We start from the raw sequence: 18,642 nt of genomic DNA on the forward strand, positions 1-18,642 counted from the left end.
GGAGGCACATGGAGAAAAAAAAAAAAAATCTTTATTAGACTTGTTTGTATAAAGAGTAACAAAGTGCTTACAGATTAAATTCAGCTTCCTAAGTGACATACAGAAACAATAACACTGTAAAAATAAATCTGACCTCCTTGGAGCTCATAATTACAATTTTTTATATATATTTATATATATATATATATAGACCTCTTTCTATTATTGCCAAAACTTGAGGATCTCTTCAGAGTGTTTTCCAACTCCAGATGTGGAAGGAAAAATGATGGCAGCAGAAGGTTCCAGTTAAACCATTCAAGGGCTGAGTGAAAATGTTTAAAAACTTTGTTGGGGGGGTTCCCCTTGCCTAGGACACCCCAGGGTGCTCAGGCCTTTTTTTTTTCCTTTTGGATAATCTGGGATTATCTGGGATTCTGGCCATGGACTGGGTTCTTCCCCATCTCCATCAATCCCTTCCCTGCACATCCCTCAGCACCAGGGATGCACATTCACCCCTTCCAGGGCTGCACCCAGTCTGGGAGCTCCAGGGGGAAGAATATGGGGCTGGAGTTAGGAAAAGCCAATTATTTATCCCAAAATTGGGGTTCTCACTGAAATGCACAACTGTGCCCACCCCTCCTCGCTTCTGGGAGTGGTGTTTTCAAACATTTGTTTTTAAATACCTGTAAGAGCTCAAGACTAGGGCCTGGTGGGTTAAAAAGAGCTGAAATTTTTTGTCTCCCCTATATTTTTATGCCAGAGTTGTTTTGTTTGGTACTAGGATTTAAGTGCATGTGAAGGATATTTTGTCAGCTGACTTTAGAATTATTAATTGAGCCCTGTTACATCCACTGGCTGAGGTCAGAGCTGAGAAACGCTCACATTTCCCAGCTCATATCATCCATCAGGGCAATTCCAATTGTGGCACAGCCAGAATCAGAGCAGGATAAAACTGCCCTGCAACAACAGCAGCAAAGGGAGCTGGAGCTCATTTTACCCAAACCTCTTAAATTCTTTTAATCCAACTCTTCAATCTGTTGGCAAAAGAATCCTTTAGAACCACATCCAGCCCAGCCAAAGTACAAATTACAGGAATAAAAAAAAAAATTATAAAAAAGGAATAGCCTTGGGCACAGATTGCTGGGCACTTAAAGTCCTGACAGAATAATAAAAAAAAATTAATTACATTTTACTCATAATTGTTTCAAATCCTTGGATCAGGTTGTGGAAGGTGGTGCGTTCATCGTGTTTGTAAATCCAGCACTTCCTCATCAGCTGATCCACCTGGCAGGAGAAACAGGGATATTGTTAAAGGAGTGAAACATTTCTTTGGGCTCAAGTAAAGAGAGGGGAGCAGAGTCTCCTTGAAGGAACAGAAACACCTCAGGTGTTGGGCAGGGGCAGCAGGGACCTGAGCAGGGGGGTTTGGGCAGTTCAGGTTTAAACCAACACAGCAGCTCCATCTGGGGAGCTGCACCCCAGGAATTGCCGACATCAGAGGATTCCCAAGGAATTTTCATGGATCTGGGTACTACAGCAAGTCCTTGATCCTGCTGAAGGGACATCACAGACTTGAGAATGTTAATATCAAAAAACATCTTAAAACAACACTTGAAAACATTGGAAATGCCTTTTTCTGAAGGTTTTCCTACCTGAGTGGTCAGGCCTGTGGAACCTGGGATGTGTGACCCCTCTAGGGCTGAATCAGTGTCTGACAGGGATTGATGGACCCATCCATCCATCATCCATCCATCCATCCATCATCCATCCATCCATCCATCCATCCATCATCCATCCATCCATCCATCCATCATCCATCCATCCATCATCCATCCATCATCCATCCATCATCCATCCATCCATCATCCATCCATCATCCATCCATCCATCATCCATCCATCATCCATCCATCCATCCATCATCCATCCATCATCCATCCATCATCCATCCATCATCCATCCATCATCCATCCATCCATCCATCATCCATCATCCATCATCCATCCATCCATCCATCCATCATCCATCATCCATCCATCATCCATCCGTCCATCATCCATCCATCATCCATCCATCATCCATCCATCCATCATCCATCCATCATCCATCCATCATCCATTCATCCATCCATCATCCATCCATCATCCATCATCCATCCATCATCCATCCATCATCCATCATCCATCATCCATCATCCATCCATCATCCATCCATCATCCATCCATCATCCATCCATCCATCCCTCACCTCCTCAGGGCAGGTGGGTGGCCGTGGCAGCCGTTTGTCGTCCTGCAGGACCCTCACAAGCCGTGCCACCGTCATCTGTCCCTGTGTGGGGCCGATCATCTTCAGGAATTCCTGTGGGGACAGCGGGATCAGCTGGGAATCCCTCACCCCACTGCAGGGACACCCACCAGGGTGTTCCCCATGGACAGAGTGGAATGAGATGAGCGTTAAGTTCCCTCCCACCCCAAACGAGCCCACGATTCTCTGCTTCCTCTTTTTGTTGTCAAAAGCAAGGATAATTTTTTTAAAATGATGGGATTGAAGCAGCTCTGGCAGCCATTTCTGTCCCAGCCACTTACTGCCATGGGGCTGGACTCGGAGTCACAGTAGGTGAGGAGCTCGTAGAGCGTCACCCCGAAGGACCAGACGTCGGAGGCGATGTAGAACTTGCTCTGCAGCAAACACTCCGGGGCGTACCTGGGGACACGAGGGGCCAGCGTCACACCCAGAGCTCACACAGCCAGAGCGACTCAAGAGCCACAGCTGTGCTTGTGGAGCCCTTACACATAAATTAAAAAGAAAAAAATAAAGTGTGTTCCACAGTGAAACCAAGGAGACCAAACCCAGAGTAGTGGGGAAATGGATCATTAAGTGCAGGAAGAAATAAACAACACAAGAGGTGAGTACAGTCCACCAGGTGCCTTTTCCTTGCTCTCATGGTGTATCTTAGGCCTCTTATAAAAACAGGAACAATCTTGGGGAGAAGGGGAGCAGAGGGGTCCCTGTCCTGCAGCCTGGTCCCAGGGCTGTACCAGAAGACGGGGCTGTCGCGGTCGTCCTTGACGGTGTAATATTCCTTATCCGTCTCGATGGCCTTGGTGAGCCCAAAGTCCCCGATCTTCACCCTGTTCTCACTCTCCACGAGGACATTCCTCGCTGCCAGGTCACGGTGCACATACTGACAGGAGCCCAGGTAGTCCATGCCCTAAGGGAGGAGAAGAGAAGCCTTTTCTTTCCTCTTATTCCTCCAGTATTTAATCCCTTTTTCTCCATTTACTGTTTCACATGGCCTGACCATGCTTTGCATTCTCATCTCCATCCCTTTACACTTCACCTCGCTCCTTTCCTCAAGCCAGCACATTCCAAGTGCTGCCCTCCCTCTTGATCCTCCAAATCCTCCCACAGGAACAACTTCTCACAGCAAACTTTGGAACTTGGACCCTCCTCATTATTCCCCTGTTGATCTTTGTGCCAGTAGCACCCAAAGCATGGGAGAGATGGCTTTGGGGTTCTGATCCTTGGGGATAAAGAAGGAGAACGGGTTTGTTGCTGGTTTTCCATCCCCTCGCGCTGCTGATGGAGCAGAGGAGCTGCAGGCTCAGGGCCCGGCTCACCTTGCAGATCTGAACTGCGTATCTGAGCAGCTGCTTGAGATTAATCTTGTTCTTGTTCCGTGGGAGATACTCCTTCAGGCTCCCAGAGGGAAGGAATTCCATGATGAGTTTAATCCCACTTCCTCCTAAAAAGCAGAGCATGTTTAGTGTGCAGACCCTTTTCACTTCATGAACACCAACAGCTTTTGTACAAGCCCAGAGCACCGGCAGCGTTTTAAACATCCCATGGCTCATTGCCATCATCCATCCCTGAGCCAATCCACAGGAAAACCTGCTCCAGGCAGGACATTGATCAGTTCTAAAGGAAAACCTATACACTTTTAATATTCTGCAGGATTTACCATCTTCTGTGCAAATCCCCTTGTATTTGACAATGTTGTCGTGATAAAGATTCCTCAGGATTTCGATTTCCTTCTTGAGGTCAGCGATGTGATTCCCTCCACTCTCCGGCTTCAGGGATTTCACTGCCACCTGCTCCCCGGTGTTGTCACCTTCTGGGTCATACCTGCACAGCTCCACCTTGCCAAAGTGGCCCTGGGTGGGAGAGAAAGGAGCATCCTTGAGGACAAGGCTCAGGCAGTGACACCCAGGCACTGATTTGGGTGTTTGTGTGACACAGCACAGGCTGTGGGGACACCCAGACACTGATCTGGGTGGCTTTGGGGACACCCAGGCACTGATTTGGGTGGCTTTGGGGACACCCAGACCCTGATCTGGGTGGCTGTGGGGACACCCAGGAGCACTGGCTGTGTTCTGGGGGTGACATTCCTCTTACCTCACCCAAATCCCGGATTCTTTTCAAGAACCTCTTCTCAAAGAGAGTGGGATCCACCTCGGTGACGGGTTTCTTCTCTGAGACAATATCTGGATCTAGGAGGGGAAATCATGCCAGGTCAGATTCCTGCATGCTGGGACACTCCAAGGCATCCTGGATCTGTTTCCACACCCAGATTTCTCTTGGTGAACTTCCCACCCCGTAGCAGCTCCTCAGCTTCCACGAGGTTGGAACCAGGTGCTCTTCCAGATCCCACCCCAGATTCCATGGTCCCCCCTCCAGGTGGGCCCTGGGCCTTACTCTGCTCCTCCAGTTTGTTGATGTCCCTCATGATGGCCCTGAAGAAGGGTCTCTGGTGGGGGTCGTAGTTCATGCACTGCTTCATCAGGTCTGCCAGTTCCTTGCAGGACGGCGTGGCCAGCACAAAGTGCCCCTCGTAGAACCTCTCCTTCTGCAGGAACAAACAGAAATCCCAGGAATTTTAACTTCCATGGCTCCCAGTTCTGAGCTGGGCTAATGGCTGGACTCGGGGATCCCTGAGCAATTCTACATCACAGGATGTGAGCATTAAATCCTTAATTCAGTGTGAGCTTTGCCAAGGAAATTCCCTTTTCAGCTGGAATTCAGGTCTTTACAGCAGAGAATTCCTTTTGTGCTGGATCTGGAGCCACCACTTACCACCCATGAAGTGTTTAAAAGGTGCTGGGTACTTCCACTTTCAGGAATCATTTCCTGCCAGGTTTTCCCTGTTATTTATGCAGCAGGAAACGTTTACCAAGGACACCCTGGGTGTTCCTCACAGCCCTGGGAGATCCCAGCTCCAGGCCAGGTGGGACAAGGCTGGGATGGGCATTCCCAACCCTGCAGGGCTGTGGCCACAGGCAGGAAGGGGCACCACAAGAGTGACTCCAGTTCTTTAAATTGCAGTGAACAGCAGCAGTGCCCCCTGAGACCCTCTGGAATCAATCCAAAAGAAACAATGAGATGTTTGGGAGAATCTCACTCAGCTTCTAACTGGACACAGGGGTTAGAAAAGGCTGGGAGAACTGGGATTGTCCAGTCTGGGGAGGAGAAGCTCCAGGGAGAGCTCAGAGCCCCTTGCAGGGCCTGAAGGAGCTCCAGGAGAGCTGGAGAGGGACTGGGGACAAGGGATGGAGGGACAGGACAAGGGGGAAAACCAAAGGATGGATCCAAGTTTGTGTAACACAGTTTTACCTCTGCTAAGGTCTTGTCTTTGAGTGGAGTTTCTCCATTATAGCAGATTTCCCACAGGGTTGTACCAAAACTCCACTTATCTGCAGCAATGCTGAGGTTTATGGAGTCTTCAACACACTCAGGTGCAATCCAGGGGATCCGCTCAACGCGCTCTGGGATAGAACAGTGAATAAATATCACAGCACAGAAAAAACAGCTTTTAACTGAGTCATTCTTCTCTGAAATAAACTGGAGCTGCAAAATTTGTCCAGCAATTTCTCGACTCTCAAATTTCCTGTTTTCAGAAGGGTGTTCCTGCCACCCACAAACTGAGATTCCTTCGTCACCTCACTGGACACAACATTTTGTAAGAGAAAGGAATGCTGTGCACAGCCACTGTGTGTTTGCAGATCCATGAATGCTGGTGACTGCTATTCCCCAGCCAGTTCTGGCTGCCATCAGTGCCATTTCTCCCTTTCCCTAGGGATCCTGGACATACCTTGCCTGGACAGCACCGTGATGGGGATTCCTGGGTCACTCAGCTTTATGAAAGGCCCATATTCGCTATCAATGCCCTCCCTGGCCAGCAGGATGTTCTTGGTGCACACATTGCCGTGCACCAAATCCTTGTCCTCCTGCGGAAAAACAGGGAAAGAACAGTGAGAGGGATGTGAGTGCTCCAGCATTTCCACACTGCAAGGGATCCCTAAAATATTCCAGGCTGAAATGCATAATTACACCTGGAGGGGAAGGAGGGAAACAGAGTTTTCCCATGTGGGGAATGCATTCCCAACTAACCCCAGTGCCTTTGCCAAGGTCTCTTACCAGGTAGCTCAGGGCACTTGCAAGTTGTTTGGCCACTTTGAATTTCCATGGGGTTGTGAGAAGTTCACTTTTCTTGTGCATGAACAGATCCAGAGGCCCACACTCAACAAACTCCTCCACCATGATATCTGCAAAGGCAGAAAGTCAGCGCTGCAAATCCGAGTCCTTTCATTTCTGTTCCCACCTCCCAGCCCAAATGCCTGGGAAATGTTTTTATTTCACCTTGCCTGAGGTTTCTTTCAGTGCTCAGATTAAAAAGTTGAGGGGATTCATGAACATTAAACCTGGAACCAGGCATTCCAAATTGTAATGCACATAGCAGAAAAATAAACATAAAAATAAACAATAAAGCATGGCCAGGTTTAACATCCACAAATAAATTCCTGTCCTGAGTCTGGAAGAGCTAAGGCTGGAGCACTGATCAATTTGGCTTTCTATTTTCTAATTATTTTTAAATAAAAATAAAAAAATAATTTTTTAAAATATTTTAAAATATTTTCAAAATATTTATTTATTTCTAAATATTTTAAATAAAAATAAAAAGTTTTCTAAATATTTTAAAATATTTATTTATTTATTTCTAAATATTCTTTATTTTCTAAATAAATAATAAATATTTTCCTTCTGGCATCCACAGCACAACATTAGGACTGTCTTGGGTTAAAAAGTCATTTTAAGGTGTACTGTATATATTTACAGTTTTTATGTGCATAGGTGTATTTTATATGTATAAACATAAAAATCTGTACATAGAAATGTGTACATGCTTTATGTGCATAAATATTACAAACCTACATTTATTTTATATAAAGGAGTGTATATTTGTAATAAATGTAATTAATACTACATAAATATTACAAACATTTCTTTTATATAAATGAATGTATATTTTTAATAAATGTAATACATTTAATATTACATAAATATTAGAAAAACACATTTCTTTTATACAAATGAATATGTTTGTAATAAATAATAAATACAAAATAATAAATTTAATATTACATAAATATTACAAACATACATTTATTATATACAAATGAATGTATATTTGTAATAAATTTAATATTACATAAATATTGCAAGCACATTAATTTTATACAAAGGAATTTATATTTGTAATAAATTGAATAAATTTAATGCTGTAAATTTAATATTACATCAATATTACAAATATACACTTCTTTTATAAAAATGAATATATTTGTAATAAATGGAATAAATTTAATATTACATAAGTATTACAAACATACATTTCTTTTATACAAATGAATGCATATTTGTAATAAATGGAATCAATTTCACCCCTGCCACAGGGCACTTTGTACTCACACTGCCCTTGGAGCATTCCAGCCTTAGGGGGAACCACCCTGGAAGGCTCAAACACAGCACTGGAATGGGAAATTTCTTGGGATAAAAGCATTTAGAGCTCAAACACAGCATTGGGAAGAGGAATTTCTTGGGAGAAAAGCGTTTAGAGCTCAAACACAGCACTGGAATGGGAAATTTCTTGGGAGAAAAGCCTTTGGAGCTTAAAAACAGCATTGGGAAGGGAAATTTGTTAGGATAAAAGCATTTAGAGCTCAAACACAGCATTGGAATGGGAAATTTCTTGGGATAAAAGCATTTAGAGCTGAAACACAGCGTTGGAACAGGAAATTTGTTGGCAGGAAGGCTTTGGAGGTGCTTTGCTGTCCCAAATGTTGGCCATTTGTGGCTGGCAGCCCCATGGTGTCCCCAGCTCCCTCCCCAGACTCACTCTCCACGTCGCGGACGCAGACGCCGTGCAGGAGCACCATGTGCTTGTGGGACACCTGTCTCATCATGCTGGCTGTCTCAAAGAATGCCTGCCAAGGGGAGAGAAATCCACATTCCCTCAGCTCAGAACACAAACAGCAGCACAAAAACCCCCCTGGGTTTAGGCACATCGAGGGTCAGCAGGGGAGGGATGAGCAAACCTTCAGCATTTCCCCATTCCCAACCCTTTTATAAAAATTATCCATCTACAAGACACAAAAAGGAAAAGAAACTTGCCAAGGAGATGTCTCTGTGGCTGGGGTCCAGGACTTTGAGCAGGACTCGGATCTCTTTCTCATTCTGATAGCCTTCGTTCTCGTCATCCTTGAGGCTGAGCATCCCTGAGTAGATCTGGGTTCTGGTCCCTCTTCCCAGGTGTTCTCCCTGAGACACAGCAGCAGGGATTTGTCAGGCAGGAAGCAAACAAGAGTTACACAATTTTTTATTGGAATCTGTGCTTTTTACTGTCTCTGGCTGATCTGGATACAAATTCAAATTATTCCCAATGACAGGGAGTTGCTTTTCCCTCAGTGAGCTGTGAGCATCCTCCCCACGTGAATTCCTCGGATGTGACACCTCCACATCATCCAACAGGTTCCCTGGGATTGAACATTCCCAGACTAAACAAATGAATAAACAACAGCTGGGGCTCTTATTCACAACCTGCTACTGAGGTGATCTTTAATGTGTTTCCAAAAGTGAGAGGAAGTAATATTTCACTGGAAGGCTTTGTTTGGGGAAGTAATTTCCTCCAAAATAACATCCTGCCTTGGGATATTTTTGCAGGATGCTGCCTGTAAATACACCAACCCAAACCAAACCTCTGTGTGTGATGCAGCTAAAAACCCCCAATACCTTTTGATTTCACAGAAGAAGCCAAGTGAACGATTTAAGAGCTCTTTGAGCAATATTAAATCTGATTTAAGTGTATTCAAGCCCCTGTGTGGTTGTTGAGGTTTATTCAGGTGACCTGAATAAGTCACCTGAATAAACTATAAACTATATACTATATATAATCAACTATAAGCATAGGGAAATCTGAAAATTTGGGCAGGTTGAAACACAGAATTCTGACTGCTCAGAGCTTTTGAATAGTTCACCTTTTTTTAGAAATTTAGAAATTTTGTAGAATATTGCCTTAAACCTCTGTTTCTCTGTTGAGTCAGGCTTTAAAAAAATAACACCCACAACAAAGCAGCTCTCAAAACTCCCAAGAAATGACCTTAAAACCCTTTTTTTCCATGAGAAAACTTCAATACCAAATTAATTTCCAGCCCAAGGCATTCCACCCTGGGCTCCTGGGGCTGCCCAGCACCCACCTGCACGATCTCCTCCTTGCGGATGCGGTGGAAGCTCAGCTGTCCCATGGGATACACTGGCTGCCACTCCTGAGCCTTCTTGGTTGCCACCAGCAAGTTGGAGATTTCTGCAAGGCAGAGGGGAGAAAATTAAGTTTTACAAAGGAAAAACTTCCTTTCCTTCCAAGGATGGAAATGCATTCGAATCCCCTGAAAAAGGGGGAGGAAAAAAGAAACTTGGATTTGGTTTCTGCTCTTTGTTCAACAGAGAGATCATTAAAGCACAGTTTCATGTTTGTATTTTCAATACTGAATTGTTGTCAGCCACATCAGGTGATACTGAGCAACTGAACAGAGTTTTCTGCATGAAGATTGAAAGAGGAAATACCTGTGCTGTACATGGAATAAAATGGAATAAAATATCCCCCATGGCCTCCTGCCAGCAGGGCCATCTCCTTTCCAGTGTGCAAGGGGGAGTCTCATCTCCTCTTCACCTCCTTCCTAATTCCCTGTGCTCTGGGAAGCACCAGCAGTGTTCCCAGGGCACTGGAATTCAGCTGGGGAATGAGCAGAAGGAACAGACTCAAAAATCCAGAGCTTCCTCCTCACTGCTGCAGGACAGAGCCAGAAGTTTGGCACAGGAATTCTGCCTTCCAGGCATTATTTACTGGGAGAGGATGGATTGGGATGTGTGTGCTGAGAGCAGAACCTGGTGCTGGGGCTAAATCATCATCTGCAGCTCTGGAATCACCAGCAATAACCACACCCTGCCAAACTGCTTTAGCTCTGTATCCCCTGAGCTTCTTTGTGAATATCTGATTAAATATTCAAACAGAAGGAACAAACCCACCAGGGGAAGAGACAGAACAGGGAACACACACTGAATCCTGCTGGAACTAAAGCCAGGGACAAGCTGAAGTGGGCAATCAACTCCCTGACCCTTTTGATTTTATTTTATCCCAAATCCAGCCATTAAAAAGAAACCAAAATGTCAAATGTGCGATGTCCCCCTGCTCCAGAGCGTGAGCCACGTGCTTTGTGCAGAGTGGGAGAAGCTCAGGGACTGTCCCAAAGCCTCAGAGCAGCAGGTGATGGATGTGGCTCAGTTATTCCCCTGCTTCTAACAGGAAACCATTATCAGCTCAGCACAATCAGCCCACTGTGCTTCCTCTCTCACACCAAATTCAGCTGTGAGACAGAGTTCATAGCAAACAGCTCCAGGGAGCGCTGCCATCACCCAACAACCGCCCCATTGTCCCTCAGATGGGACCTCACAGATGATCTCCTGCCACCAGGCTCCTCAGGACATCCCTTGGGACCAGAACCCTTCCCTGCAGCCTCGTGCACATGAGCTCCTCAGCAGCAGCTCACAGTGACAGCAAACACAGCAGGTTCCTCTTCCCCCCTCCTCAGCCCTGCCCACCTGTTCTGTTTCTGACAGAAATCCTCCCCAGAGAAGGAAAAAAACTTCAAACCTCTTGTTTTTTTAAAGAGCTTCACACCAGGACACAGCAAAAATACACTAAAAAAGCCTCCTGGTGTCTGGAATTTGTTCCCTTGCAACAACAAAACCCTGCAAGGCCAAAGCTACCTCTGGGTCTGGGCTGGCAGCACCTCTTGAGGGTGAAGCTGATGTTGTCTGTGCGGAGGATTTGTCCCTTCAGGTGATCCATGAGGTCTTTCAAGGATGCAAAGGATTTGTTGGAGCCATGGAGGAAGTACCCCCCTTTCTTCACCTCGATCTGGAAGTTCTTGTAGGGGCCTGAGTTATTCATCACCTGGTGTTGGAGGGACAGGGAGAAAAAGAAAGCAAATTGGGTCACTGGAGTGAAAGAATTGTTTGTGAAGCCACCAAAGCTTCCCAAAATCTTGGCACTGCACGTGGAACCAGCTCAGGCCCTGCTCCTAAGTCAAGGTCCTTTAATCAAACTGCAACAAAGCAGAAAAAACCCTAAAATTCCTGGAATTTTCACTCCCTGGAAGGCTCAAAGAGAAGAGCAGCATAATAAAGATCAATCACCCAGCAAGCCCAAATTATGTTTGGTTGGGTTTTTTTGCAGAGTTTGAGATTTAAGCAGTTTTGCCTCTTCTGGAGGAATTTTCTCTTTCCTTGGTCAAGAATTGCAGAATCTGGAGCAATCAGGCTTTCAAAATCTCAACTTAAAAATAGCAAAGCTCCCTTCCCCACCCCAGAGTGTTCCACGAGATTTCAGGCTGGTGTTGAGATCTTCCAGCTCCACTCAGAGGTGCTGGGCAAGGGCTGAACTTCTGAACTTCCCCATCTCCACAGCTCTCAGGGTCTCCCCTCTGCAGCTTTGGGTCACTTCTCCCTTCCCTCTTTTCCAAGGCAAAATTCCTTTCTTGTTTCACTGTTAGAGAGTTGTTTTTTTTTAAAAAAAAAATATCTACAGGAGATAAACCCAGTATCAAATATCCCTTCCTGACTCACCACTGATTCCATGGCTGGTTTTCCTAAGAGGAGGATTTATGTTATCATTGTTTATTATTTCTTATTTATTGTTTATTAGTGTGTGAACACTTTAAATATTCCTCCAAACCACCAAGTCAGCTGCAGGCTTCCAGCTGAGGCTGCTGGGGGAATAAAATCTATCAAGGGAATTAAATCCATTCCCAAAAAGGCCCCAGGGAAGCTGAACCGTGCTCAAGGCAAGGTGAAGTGACAAATTCTCTGTGTCCTGAGTTTAAAATGCTTCATGTTTCTCATGTCCCTGCACAGTTTGACTGGGAGGACTGGAGCTGTTCTGGATCTAATTAATCCTATTTGGAGCACAAAGGACTGGAAAAAAACCCCAATTCCCTGCTCAGAGATCAGGCTGAGTGCCCTAAGGATAAAAACACATCCCCAGGGATTCCAGGGAGCAGATTCCTGCTGGGAATGCCCAGCTGGCTGTACCTCTGAGCCTTCCAAGCACGTCACAGTCATGAGGATGTGGTTGAAGTTGGTGCAGCTCCACCTCAGCACGTACATCCCCACCTCGTTCCCCTCCTGCCTCAGCTTGTTGATGGCATATTCCGTGCTGGAAGGGAACAGACAGTGAGCAAAACCAACAAGGGAACATCCAAAAATCTATCTTTTGGGATGGGACATGAGAGCAAACTTCTATTTGGGGGTGTAACAGCAGCTTAGAAATATTTCTGTTATTATTAAAATAGGATTTAAAGGTGCCTTGCTGACATTGGGCTGCACAGAGCAAGGGAGGAAGGATTTATTAAAGAGAATTCTGCATCCAATACCGTGCAAGTGAACTCCTGGAATTTCACAGTTTGCAGCTTAAACATAAAGGGAAAAGCCACAAAGGTGAAAGGAGGGAAGAGAATTCCTTGAGGTGTTTAAAAAGCCAAGGTTTTTTAAAGGAGTCCTGGGGTGAGTGTAGAGACACTTCCACTCTCTACCTAAAATATTCCCATGTGTCCATGGAGGAAACTCTTGGGACACCCCTTGAGTGCAGAAACACTGAATTTACAGATGAGTAGAGAGAGAAACACTGATTCTTTTCCCTTTAACGAAATGAACTTTTCGGGACAACCACCGCCCACCCAAACCCCGCGGATTCACGACAAAGAGGGAATCACCAAAAACCAAAAAAACCCCTCCAAAAAGCATTGAAGAAAAGAATTTTCTGACCAGATGGGCCCGTGGCAGCCGTTTTTGATGTTGTGCTGGATGAGGGGAGGAGCCACATCCGTGCACAGGTAGTGGTGGGCGTCCGCCGTGAGCCTGAAGTAGCCATCGACCAGCGAGGTGAAGGACAGCGCCTCGGCGTGCGAGCCCAGCTTCAACTCCTGCCACCAAACACAGGCCAGACTCAGAACACCAGGAATGCTGCAAAATCCCTGGAATGTTGCTATGAATGAGCCAGGAAGAAGTTCTGGCTGCAGGGTGTTGGGATTTAGCGGCCGCTCGGTTCTCTGCTGGCGCCAGCTCTGGAATTCCTCGTGGCATTTGGGAGGGGAAATTTTGTGCCGCCGTGGACAGAGCTGCACTTGACCACTTTTAACACTTCTGCTCTGCCCAGTGCCAAGGAGAGCAAGTTTTGGGTGATTTACTCTCAAAATGGCCCTCAAGTTGTCACCTTTTCCCAGCTGTTGGAGTCTGAGACAGAGTGTGTGCCCTTGTCTCTGACACCTGGCTCTGAGATCCAGGAGAACACTGAATTTCATAGAACATGAAATTCATGGGCATGTTTTCATGAAAACAACTGTTAAATAGAAAAGCTAGAAGTGTGAGTGTGTAAATTAGAGAGTTTTCTAAAGTCAATGGGTGAAAAAGTTAAAGTTTAGAGTTTAAACTAGTTTAGAGAACAGAAGACAAGAGGGAAGATTTAGGGTGTTGTCTCTTTTCCTTCTTTCTTCATTTTCTAGAGGTTTTTGGGTAGTAGTGGGTGATTGGGTAGAGAATGCCACAGTGCAGCACACAGGTTGGTAGTAAAAGATTTTAAAATCATAAAAAATTTGCAGAGTTAGAAAGAAAGTTAAGCTTGGTAAAGCCCTGGGAAAAGAGTTAAAAGTAGGCCCTGGGAAATGTTAGACCTTGTGCTTGATCAGGTGAAACTGCACCCGTGGAGTCAGTGTATGATAAATGATGTGTTAGATGTGATTAGATATAATTATTGTTTAAAGAATCAGGAGAAAATATGTTAGGGGTTTGGGGGGGATCACAAGAAATCCATGCTTGGGTAAAATCAATGTATACAATAGAACATTAATAATTAATATGTAAGTTATATAATGATGGAGTATAAAAACATGTTCAGCTCGAAACCAAGTTGGGTCAGGTTTGGGTCTGTGCACCCCTGACACCCAGAGCTCTTAATAAAACATCTTCATATAATCATTATCTGTTCCTGAATGCTAACAAGGTGATGGGTCATTAAGAAAAATAATTTACATGTCTATTGTTAATTGGATAAAAATTGATATAAAGATGAAACAGCCACGTGTTTTGGGGCCATTTTGTGCCATCTGAGCCCAAGGGGCAGGATGAATTGAAGTTGTGCAGAAAGTCTGGAGAGACCTGCCAGGATTTGTGCAAACATCCCAATAAACACAAGAAACAAAATCCCAACAAGCTCTGGAGTTTTCTCCTGACCCAGAGAACTGAGATAAACAGAACCACCCGTGAGGGAGGATCCCAAAGGAGCTCAGAGGGGACCAGGAAATCCAGGTGTGACAAGTGCAGCACAACCAAAAAGAGAAAAAGTTTCACCCAACCCCACCCTGGAAGGGAAATGATCCATGCAGGGATTAATTTGGATTAATGATTCAATCAGCAGAAGCGTGTTTGGGGTAATTTGTATAAAATTCTCTGTGCCAGGAGTTCATTCTCACCATCCTTTTGTTGTCCTGCTTGTTGATGCTGACTGTGGAGTCCCTGATGACGATGTGGGTGATTTCAGGGAAATAGGAGAAATTGTTCCACAGCTCCCGCAGTTTGTGCTTTTCCTCCTCCTTTTTGGTTTTGCCATCGGATTTTTTCTTCTTCTCTTTCTCTGTCTGTACAGGCTGCAAGTGTTTGGGAATAAAAGCTTCAGGTAAAACATGTTTAGCACAGAGTTTTTACTCTAAACCAAAGATGCATTCTAGAGTTGTGATAGAAATTAATTCATTAATGAAAATGTATTGCTATAAATTATTAATAAGTTAGAATTAATGAATCAATATTTAATGAATTTAATAAAATAAAAATAAAATAATTAATATAAATATATGACTTAGAATGATAGAATTATTCTAATTATTCTAATTATTCTAATTATACATTAAAAATTAATATAAATTGTAGAATAACAATATAAAATATAATGTATTGTAATGTATTTACTCTACAGCAAAATTCATTCCAGAATATTAATATAAATTAATTATTAATTAGTTAGAATGATATAATAGAATTATTCCATAAATTACAACATTCATATGAATTATAGAACAACAATATAATATAGAATATAATGCATTGTAATGCATTTAAATTTATTATTTATTAATTAGAATTATAGAATAGAATTATAATATAAATCATAACATTAACATAAATTATAGAATAATATAAAATATAGAATATAATGTATTGTAATACATTTACTTTATACAAAAATTCATTCTAGAATAGTAATATAAATTATTTATTAGTTAGAATTAGAGAATAGAATTATAATATAAATTCTAAAATTAATATAAATTATAGAATAATAATATAAAATATACAATATAATGTATTGCAATACATTTACTCTATACCAAAATTTCCTTCTAGAATAATGATATAAATTAATTATTAATTAGAATTACAATATTAATTATAAAATTAATATAAATGATAGAATAATAATATTAAATTTAGAATATAATGTATTCTAATACATAGAATAAATCTATTTAATTCTGGGATGTTTTTCACAGAGTCATTAATTTTCCTGGAAAAGGGCTCCAGTCCAAAAATTCCAGATTCTTGGAAGGTTTCAAGATAAAAGTCCTGAGCCTGGTCTGGTCTCAAAACTGAGCCTAAAAAGGGGGTTGGGCTGGAACTTCCTGAGCTCCTTCCTGGATAATCCTGTAATCCCATAAAAGCCTCTCCAATAAAAACTGCTCTGCAGTGTCTGAAGCTCAAAACCATCTTTTAACAGCTGTTATATCCCCAAAAAAATCCTTTAATTCCCACTGATGAGAGGTTACTCACACTGGGCTTGAGCCTCCACTGAATCCCGTTGTTTCCTGTCACCATCACTTCGTACTTCTCGTTATCTCCACAATTAAATTTATTGATCTCGTTCTCGGCAGAAATCAGCAAAAACGACGTCTCAAAAATCTCTGCCCCGTAATATTTGGTCAGGATCTCCATGGTGGATAAATATTTCACCTTCAGATCCCGAGGGGAGACGCTGTTGTTGCAGATGGTTTTGTTGTTGAACTCCTTCAGGAAATGCTTGAAAACGTTATTGATCCGAATCCTGGTCAAGAAATTCCTCTGCCTGATGGTTTTGTTGAGAGTCTCGGGGATGTAATGCTTGTAACTGGAAGGGAAAAGGAGTGTTCAGCTCCTGCTGGGGGAGCACAGAGCCAGCAGGGATGGAGGATCTCAGCTCACCTGATGTCCTTGGGAAGCTCTGGCAGCTTCATGTTTTTCTTGATGGCGTCATGGGAGATGGCCAGGACAGCCATCCCCAGACACTCGTTCTCGATCTCGTGCACCTCCTGCTCGTTCTTGGGGTCCCTGATGGGGGCCAGGCCCCTCACTAAGTCATACTGGCCCTTGACAGAACAAAAAACAACAAATTATCCATTTGGCCTTTCCCAGAGCTTGTCCCCGAGCCAGGAATTCATCCCAGGATCCTTAAACAAGGACAAATTGGAACCTCCTGCCCTTCTTTTATGCGTCAGCACACCAAAAATCCACTTTTTATAAAATTAACTACAGAAATCACCACCCCTGGCCCCTTTTAGTACCTTCAATCTTTATTGTCTGGTGTAAAAAACCAACTTTGTGTCTCTGCTTTATCCCTGCCCTTCCCACCCAAAGTCTCCATGACTCTCATGGATTCATCTCCAAGCCAAGTCCTGCCCTGGGACAGCCTGGAAAGTGTTTGGTTATCAAAGAGCAAAGACATTTCTGTGCCTCAATGGAATTCCTCCTGGAATTCCCTTTCCTTGTGGTTTCCCAACAAAACAAGGAATTGCTGGAGCAGCTCCACATTGTGTATTTTTTTGAAGGGCAAACTCCTGTTTCCAAGTGTGAAAATCCTGCAGGAATTCTACTCTGAATCAAAAGTAAATTAAATTTCCCCTAAGCATTCAATTTGCTCTTTCATCAACCTGAATTTTCCCTTTTTTTTTTTTTTTTTTTGTGAAACCTGACACTTTCTGGTTTGAAAAATCCTTTGGAAGGCACAAGAGGAGAGCAGAAGTGCAGTGGGTTTATCAATTTTTATCACCATGGGGTAATCAGGGAATGTTTATCAATCTTCTATCATCACCCAATTAAAAAACCTCATTAAAAGGACCCAGCCCTTCCAGATTTCCCTCTGCTGCTCCTCTCCAGCCCCAGAATGTCCCAGTGGAAATGTCCCACAAAAGGTGACTGACAGCCTTTATAAACACAAATAATTCTCTTTAAAAAAAAATAAAATTTTAGGCTGGGAGAGTTTTCTTTACTTCATGTAGCAAATCCTCTCCTCTCCACCAGGCAGCAGCAAAAGGAAAAACCCTTTCCAGCACTAACAGCACTAATGTGTATTTCAGGAGCTTGAAAAAACGGTTTTTAAAGGAGAATCACGTTGTTTTTCATGGGAATAGAGCAGCAGAGACAATTCCAACCTGGGCAAAGATGTATTCCAGGGAATTGGCATCGAGGATGGGGGTTCCCTCTGGGGCCAGCTTCTTGTCATAGGCCTTGGCTTTCCTGGGGCAATGTCTCCACACCGAGGGCTCGCTCTCGCTGGTCCCGTGCCAGTTGGTGAAATAGTATCTGGAAAAAAAAAACAGTTAGGAACTTTAAAACCTTTTTTTGGGGAGAAGTCTCCATTTCCACAAACAAATCTGGAGTTTGAAAAGCAAAGCTGTAAAAAGCAAAACTCAGTCAAATTTCTGCCTTGGTGATCTGGCATTCTGAGCACGTTCCTGGCCTGAGGAACTGGGGGGAAATGATAAAATTATCAGGTGTTATTAGATTTTTTATTTCCTTTTTTTTGTTAGCTGCTCTCCTGTGAGGAAAGAAAGGATTGGGAATGTTCCCCTGGAGAGGAGAAGCTCCAGGGAGAGCTCAGAGCCCCTTGCAGGGCCTGAAGGGGCTCCAGGAGAGCTGGAGAGGGACTGGGGACAAGGCCTGCAGGGACAGGACACAGGGAATGGCTTTAAGCTGGAAGTGGATAGATTTAGGTGGATATTGGGAAGGAATTCCTGGCTGGGAAGATGGGGAGGCCCTGGAATAGAATTCCCAGAGCAGCTGGGGCTGTCCCTGGATCCCTGGCAGTGCCCAAGGCCAGGCTGGATGGGTTTGGAGCAGCCTGGGACAGTGGGAGCTGTCCCTGGAGGGGATGGGATTGCAGGTCCCTCCCAGTTCAAACCAGTTTGATATTGACATTTATAAAACCCCAAATCTGCAGTGGTCAAGGCTGGAGTGTCTCAGCCTCAGGGCA

General features: G+C 43.8%; 1 protein-coding gene across 2 annotated transcripts in view; it reads right to left on the reverse strand.

Annotated features, from left to right (window-relative positions):
• Positions 1-9: 9 nt before the first annotated feature.
• JAK1 (Janus kinase 1) overlaps positions 10-18,642 on the reverse strand; it is a 46,404-nt gene continuing 27,771 nt past the window's right edge. For both annotated transcript variants that reach the window (XM_086841595.1, XM_086841596.1), the window contains exons 5-25: positions 17,822-17,972; positions 16,596-16,759; positions 16,188-16,521; positions 14,837-15,010; positions 13,134-13,291; positions 12,402-12,525; positions 11,079-11,265; positions 9,509-9,615; positions 8,427-8,573; positions 8,152-8,239; positions 6,393-6,520; positions 6,067-6,202; positions 5,589-5,740; positions 4,674-4,824; positions 4,374-4,468; positions 3,940-4,132; positions 3,599-3,723; positions 3,017-3,189; positions 2,564-2,681; positions 2,226-2,336; positions 10-1,263 (exon numbers count right to left, since the gene is read on the reverse strand). In XM_086841595.1, coding sequence (XP_086697721.1) covers positions 1,162-1,263; positions 2,226-2,336; positions 2,564-2,681; positions 3,017-3,189; positions 3,599-3,723; positions 3,940-4,132; positions 4,374-4,468; positions 4,674-4,824; positions 5,589-5,740; positions 6,067-6,202; positions 6,393-6,520; positions 8,152-8,239; positions 8,427-8,573; positions 9,509-9,615; positions 11,079-11,265; positions 12,402-12,525; positions 13,134-13,291; positions 14,837-15,010; positions 16,188-16,521; positions 16,596-16,759; positions 17,822-17,972 — 3,118 coding nt within the window. In that variant the 3' untranslated portion in view covers positions 10-1,161. The remainder of the gene's footprint in view (positions 1,264-2,225; positions 2,337-2,563; positions 2,682-3,016; positions 3,190-3,598; positions 3,724-3,939; positions 4,133-4,373; positions 4,469-4,673; positions 4,825-5,588; positions 5,741-6,066; positions 6,203-6,392; positions 6,521-8,151; positions 8,240-8,426; positions 8,574-9,508; positions 9,616-11,078; positions 11,266-12,401; positions 12,526-13,133; positions 13,292-14,836; positions 15,011-16,187; positions 16,522-16,595; positions 16,760-17,821; positions 17,973-18,642) is intronic.

Source organism: Cyanistes caeruleus, chromosome 9 (genome assembly GCF_971803275.1).
Source record: "Cyanistes caeruleus chromosome 9, bCyaCae1.hap1.1, whole genome shotgun sequence".
Classification (NCBI taxonomy): domain Eukaryota; kingdom Metazoa; phylum Chordata; class Aves; order Passeriformes; family Paridae; genus Cyanistes; species Cyanistes caeruleus.